This window comes from Carex rostrata, chromosome 23 (assembly GCF_964058835.1).
Source record: "Carex rostrata chromosome 23, lpCarRost1.2, whole genome shotgun sequence".
Classification (NCBI taxonomy): Eukaryota; Viridiplantae; Streptophyta; class Magnoliopsida; order Poales; family Cyperaceae; genus Carex; species Carex rostrata.
This window is the reverse complement of record NC_135940.1, coordinates 8,664,523-8,671,778: the sequence shown is the minus strand read 5'-3', so window position 1 is coordinate 8,671,778 and position 7,256 is coordinate 8,664,523. Positions and strand designations below refer to the sequence as shown.

General features: G+C 37.9%; 1 protein-coding gene across 1 annotated transcript; it reads left to right on the top strand.

Moving 5' to 3' along the window:
• Nucleotides 1-319: 319 nt before the first annotated feature.
• Nucleotides 320-2,472, top strand: LOC144574658 (uncharacterized). The gene is made up of 2 exons (XM_078324666.1): nt 320-751; nt 895-2,472. Exons 1-2 carry the CDS (start codon nt 320-322, stop codon nt 2,470-2,472), a joined length of 2,010 nt encoding a protein of 669 aa, XP_078180792.1.
• The last annotated feature ends 4,784 nt before the right edge of the window (nt 2,473-7,256 follow it).

Here is a 7,256-nt window from a genome sequence, read left to right as displayed (position 1 = left end):
AGTTTCTAGCTTTCTTTTGTTTGATTTAATTTCTAATTTGTGATTTCTGTTTTCTTTTGTTTTTAAATTTGTTGTAGCAAAAAGAGAAAAAAAAAGCAACAAGGAGTAGAAGTTCACATTTGCGGTGTAGGAAGAGTTAGGCAAAGATTTGGAGCAATCGAGTGACCACCATTCTACCTCTACACGAGAAAGAGGAAGTGAAATTTCATCGTACCGGTAACATTATTATCAACTGGATTTAAATTCTAAAAAGGTACGTAAGCCGAAAAGGTCTACACACATTGTAAGGAGTCCTATCCTAACTAGGTCTCGAGCTAAAATGTCTCACAACACAAACCCCGACGGAAGTCCTGAAAATGTTTTACCTCAACCTCAAGAAATCAACCAAAATGTCAAACACTCATTGAAAGACTTGTTAACGGAAACCATCAAAACAATGAATGCAATGATGACCCAATTTGCTAGTTTGCCGCAAATGAATCCCAATTTCATGAGTTCGAATGATCCCCAAAATTCAATCCCTACGAACCATGGACCTGAACATCATGGTCAACATCTTGAAACTCAAATATTTCCTAATCACGACCAAAATAGGTCCGCAAGTACCCCAAGATCCGAACAATCACCAATCTCTCTTGAATTTGATCCGTTAAAATCTCGCATTGACAAGGTAGAGGCTGAGTTAACCAAAATACGAGTAGGAGGTAATAGAAGTGTTTCATTCCGAGACCTATGCCCGTTTCCTGATGTAGTATTGCCCGAAAGTTTCAAACTACCCGAATTTGATAAATATAATGGGGAGGGTTGTTCGGTATCGCATCTTAGAGCCTATTGCGGGGATATGGTTTCGTTGAAATCTAATGACTAGTTACTCATTCGTTACTTTCAAAAAAGCTTGAGCGGTCTCTAGCTTTGAAATGGTTCACCTCTCTTGATTTATCTGATATCGCATCATTTGATCACTTGTCAAATCTCTTTGTTGACCAATACTCATATAATCTTGACATGGAACCTAGGCGCGAAGACCTTGAATCTCTTAGACAAAATAAAGATGAACCATTTGTTGCCTATGTTGGTAGGTGGCGTGCAATGGCCGCTAGAGTCAAACCCAAACCAACAAAGGAGGAATCCATAAACATGATAATTAAGTCCTCCTTGTCTACCATATCGGGTTACCTAGCTATTCAGGGGCATCCTGATTTCACAGCCTTAATTCAGTCCGGTTCTCGTGTAGAAACAGCTGTAAAACAAGGGTTGATGCCCGCCTTAGGACTACAATCACCACCACCAAACCAATTTAATGTAAAACGAACTAGAAATGACCAAAAGAATAACTTCTCATCAAATACTACAAAAAGTCAAGAGGATGTAAATGCTACCTTTGAGGTGTCCGGTACCAAACAAACTGTCTTTCCTCAAAATTCCTTTTCAACTGATAATCGTTTTGGAGGATTGCCAAAACCAGCACATACCAACGCAAAAAATGGACCAATCACACATATGAACCATACGAATTCTCAATTTTCTGCTACAACTCAATCACAGCAAACCAAGGTTTTTAGAAAATTCACACCAATTGGTGAACCACCAAGTTCCATACTCGTTAGACTTTTTCAAGAAGGAGCTGTCACTCTATTAGGAAGGCAAGTAAATCTTGATTCTAAAGGTTATGACCCAATTGTTTTTTGTGAATATCATCAAAGTGCAGGTCACCATACCGATAAGTGTTACAATCTAAGGCACACTATACAAGATTTAATCGACAAAGGAGTGATTGCCATCAAGGAACCTCCAACAGAAATCACTAACATAATGGCAAACCCACTACCTCAACACCGAAAAAATGATGAAGCGACGTGTTCTCAAACGGTAAATTCCATTGAATGTGGAAGGTATGATCCATTCTTTTTAAATGGTAGTGTCAATCACTTTGAACAGAAATTAACGCCAAGAACTATTAAAGTTTTAGGGGTAAGACCGAAGGACCAAATGACCCCAGTACATTCCAAAAGGCCTATTGAGGTTTTAGGAGTTAGAGAACCAATCCTCAAACCAATGGTAGTCATGGGTCCGAAAAGAATTGAGGTCTTAGGAAAACCAATCATGACCAATCTAAATCATGTTCCTTTTGATTACAACCAAACCCCCGTATGTGCTGAATTAAGCAACATGACTCGATCTGGTAGGGTTTATAAGCCATCGTACCTCACAACAGAACCCGTACCTGAGGACAGTAAGACCAGAGACAACCCTGAAAATCAAACGAAGAAAGATTCGTCCGGTTATGATGTGGTGTCTCAACTAAAGAAAACTAAGGCCGAAATCTCTGTTTGGGAGTTACTTGTTAAGTCCCCAACCCACTACCAAGCTCTACAAAAGGTCCTCCAATCTGTTAATGTGCCCACTAATGTTGTAACGTCCCGTCACGTCAACGTTTTAGTTATTAACATAAATCATTACGAGAGAACGTAAAGATTATTATAATATATATATGTAATACTTCATCATGACTAAGTACATTTTAGAGGGTAAAGAAAGTTTAAGCACTTTGTAAAAGAAGAGTCCAAATGAGAAACCAATCTAATATACACACACCTTGAGTTAGGATTGCACACATAGTTATCTATATAGAAAATATCATAATAAATCTTGTAGAAAAATACAAACATTTCTAAAATAAATGTTTTCTTACCTGACCGCAACAATTAGGACATAAATACTAATCAGACCTGTAATTAAAACCTAGATTTGAACTATCCTATTTTTGATAACCTTCTAAATTTAGCTTCAGCTGAATTTTTCAGACAGATAGTTGTTAGTATTCTAATCACAGCTCACTCATATTAATTCGGAATTAAATGAAATTTAATAGCTGGAAAGTTAACTTCAGTATCTACAACTTTTGTTTAGAAACCTACCCTAAATTCCTAACGTATAATTCTCCATAAAATTCTAAAATCAGTAAACAGTGTTGTTCGGAAATTGCAGACCTATGTCGACTAATTTAACAATTCCTCCTCACTGAAAATTCAGATTAAGGTGAAACCAGTTGCATTAGAACCGTAACAGAAAAACATACAACTCTTATGTTTTAACTTTCTCCAAATTCCGAACTTATAATTCCAGTTATTTCAATCTTTGAAGACAAACATTAAAACAAAATTCTGTCATGGGCTCAAATCCGAATTTACAATATGTTAGTCCACTAAATTCAAGTCCAAAAATCACAAATTCTCTTCTAAACCTAACCCTACCTTATATAAAGCCTCCCTCTCCACAGCCACCCGCCCCCCCCCCCCCCCCCCCTCCTCTTTTTCCTTGCCCTAGCCGCCACTCCCTCTTTCTCTCTTTCGGCCGCTAGGCCACCGCAATCACTCGCGCCCTCCTCAACCTCTAGGCCGCCACCTCCTCGGCCATCACCGCAGGCCCCCTTCCCCAAACCGAGACCCTTTCTCCTCTACTCTCAAGCCGTCACAGCAGCCTCCACCTCAGATACGAGCCCCACCCTCTCCTAGACCCGAAAACTCAAAGATCTGAATCCCCTGCTGGATCCAAACCGACCAGCCAGCTTCCGCATAAAACTTCCATCTGTAAGTTCCGAATATGAATGAGACTTCAACACAAGAATGGTAGTGCTCGAAGATATGGACAACTGAGCGCTAGATTCACCTCAATACGAGTTTCCACCACCGAGATATGGCCAAAACAGTGACTGTTGTCCGTACTCAAAACAGAAAATCTGGAAGTTCTTTTTATTAGTTAGTATTCTCTCTAGATATATTATAATCTGAAACTTTAATATATTATTAAGTATTTCTTCATGTAGACAATTAATCATCTAGAATTTATTAGTATATTGTAAATGTTAATAATTAAATATTGATATCAGGAATGTTTTCTTTATATAGATTTTATTTAACTTTCAACAAGCATATTATATAGATACTGCGTTATTTAAAGTTTTAAATAAATGTTTGATTTTCATATTTACTCACAATTATTATATTTTTTATATATAGATTTAAAAATAAATCTCAGCAGTTATAAAGATTAGAAATTCCTTTCTAAATTATGGATAATAATTGAACCAATGTAACCAAGAGAATTTTGTAATTAATTCCACACTAAATTATATTTTGGCTAACTTTGTTATACACAATATTAAGAATTAGGATTATAGTATATGTGTCACACCCCAAATCCACCGGGTCTGACAGCCTGCCGCGTGTATAAATCAAGCGTCACATATACACGCAAGGCAGTGGATCTTTTATATGCATTGCCAATATCCTCATCTGCTGCGTCCGAGTAACAAACCTGAAAATAATCGGGAGGGTGGGGATGAGAATAAATTCTCAGTGCGAATTTGCCACAGTTGAATTATTGGACTTGCAATCAAACTCTATATTCAAAAATGAAACCCAAACCAATAACAGTTCAAACAGATATATATTCGTAAACATAAATAACAGAATGCCAATGCACGACAACAGTTAAATCAACCTGCAACACAGTTTACGGAATTTCCAAGATGAATTTCAAACACAACATATACTTTGGCTTAACTCGATTCATAACTCAGTTCATTAGGGCTTGTAGCAATTACAGATGTTCTTTCGAGCTGAACCTTTATCAAACCCACATCTGTAGGGTTACTGACACCTACAGATGGCCAACCGCTGGACCCTTTATCTGACACCCATCTGCAATCGCTTGGCTTAACAGTTTATTAAGGTCTGGTTCGAATCATATAAAGAAAATCCACTTTGGAATCATTCCAATAGTCGTAATATTCAATTGACCTTTCAAATACATTAACACGTAGGAAAATGCCACCGAGCCATAGACGTTACACATGTCACCCACGATTTCCAATCACACATCTCATAACATAATCACCCTCCCTCGTCCCAACCGGTACTGGGAATATCGAGGGTCGTCCACCTAAGGCCATTTAGGATCCTGGGAATCCAAGTCAGCATACAGCCCGACTTGGCAAATTCATTGGATCCAAGTGCTTAACTTCGTAAATCCATTCACATACATTCACATATTCAATCCAATCGTGGTGACTTTCAATCAAGATCAGATCACAATAGATCAACATAACCTATAACCATACCAGCATGCAAATCATTCAATTCAGATCAATTCGAGTTTAATTTGATTGGGCTATGCAAATGCTCTACACAATTCAATGATGCAATCAATGATATTCAACATGACAAAACGAATACACAGTTTAATTCCTGAAAATAAAGTATCAAACAAGTCCAAGAATCCCGCACCTTATTATGACGAGCGTACCGCTTAATTTAAAGATCAGGCGTCTCGAATTGCCTCGCGAAATCTGGCTCGACTGAGCCTACACCTATATTATACGATTACTTGGTTTAGTTCGGTTACATTCTCAAAACTTAAATTCCAAAAGCCGTCTTTCAATTCGTCAATTCTTTTATACCTTTCGGCTCATTTATAATTATTTTAATTCAAGTCCAATTTAATAAGGCCCTTATATAAACTTTCACCTTATTACACTTTGGTCCATTGGACGTATCAATTATTTTATTCCAATTCAATTTAATTAAAGACCCATAATTTAGTAAAGGTTTAAGCCTCCTATTTAAAATTTACAATTCATTTCAGATTCATTATAACTATTTTCACTTTCAAGGCCCATGTATAAAATTCTTATGCATGTCATACATTTTAATACAATGGCTTACTTATTTAATTTAGTCCAATGCATACATAAACAAAGGCCCCCAATTCATTTAATCAATTCATCCACAAGCCAACAGTAACGGTCACGGCCTAATTTATCACATATACCAATTTGGTCTTAAATTACACAATTTCATTTCATTTATGTCGTATTCCTTTTTTTTATCACTTAACCTCCACAAAAATTCACACACTTGCACCTTAGTCATATAAACCATACACCTTTCCGTATATAGACACAATTTGCAAAATTTACCAATTTAGTCCTTGTTCAACCCAAGGCCGAAAATATAAAAGAGATGAACAAGAGTTATCAAATATACACATCTAATCAATTTATTCTCATACTAATTTGGTGGTTGTACGTATAAAAGATTTAAGAGGCACCCAATAATTTTCCCCAATTACACAAACCATAATTCAATTAAAACTAAATAAATTTCAGATTTTACAATATAACCCCTTATACTTAATTTATTCGAACAAATCGATCGAGTCGGGAAAATCAACAACCCGTACTCGAAACTTAACCAATTCACATCCTATGACATAAATCAATTCATCAATACACACAATTCACGAATTTTAGAAATTAACCGCAAGAGAGGATGTCAAGAAAAGTGATCGGTTTCGAGGGTTTCGCCTCGCCTCGCGGTCGTCTAAAATCAGCGAGCACCACATGAAATGAGCACTTCCAAGTACCGGGACAGCACCAATCGAACCGAGGCAGCACCAATCCTAACCCTAGTTTCTAGGGTTTCAAGGAAGGGGAAGGGGGCAGAAACCGAGAGAGAGGATGGGGGCGGGCTGGGGTCTTCCGAACCGAGAAAGAGAGAGAGAAGAGAGCAGTGGGGCGGCAGCGGCGCTGCTGGCCGTGGCAGCGGCGGAATGGGAGGGGGCGGCCCTGTTTTTGGCGGAGAAAGGAGGAGAGGGGGCAGGTGGTGGTGGGGCTCACGGGTAGAGAAAGAGGAGAGAGCGGGGTGCGGGGCTGGTGGGCGGGTTCGCCGGCGACGGGAGGGGGCGGAGGGAAGAGGGGGCGGAGCCCCTCTGATTTTGGCGGAGAGGAGAGGGAAGGGGGGGCGCTGATTTGGGGGTGGGGGTTCTGTCACGTAGAGGGAAAGAGAGGAGAGAAAGAGAGAAAGAGAGGGGGGTGTATTAAAAAAGGATGCATCAAGATTCGTGCTAGATTAGATGAGAGGTTAATATAATTCCAACATTTAAATGACAACCTTTAAGATCCGTGTTGAGATAAATCTAAGGGTTCACAAAATTCTGAAATTCAAGTATAGTCTCATTTAATTGATTTATGGTCCGTTTCTTTTATAAATTCGAGTCGAATTTTCATAAAACTTTACAATTAAATTCGTATGTATATTTCGGACCTTTATTTGTCAATTTAAAATCTAAATAATTCATTATCAAACAATATATATATATATATATCAAATCAAATCCTAAAATTCATAATTGAATGAAATTCGTAAGTTTTATATTAATCTTATTGGTACAATAATTTTGTATATTTATTCTCC

Coding starts and splice junctions, on each gene's coding strand:
- LOC144574658 (XM_078324666.1), top strand. CDS start 320: ATGTCTCACAACACAAACCCCGACGGAAGTCCTGAAAATGTTTTACCT. Junction 752..894: donor TATGCCCGTTTCCTGATGTA/GTATTGCCCGAA, acceptor CTTTCAAAAAAG/CTTGAGCGGTCTCTAGCTTT.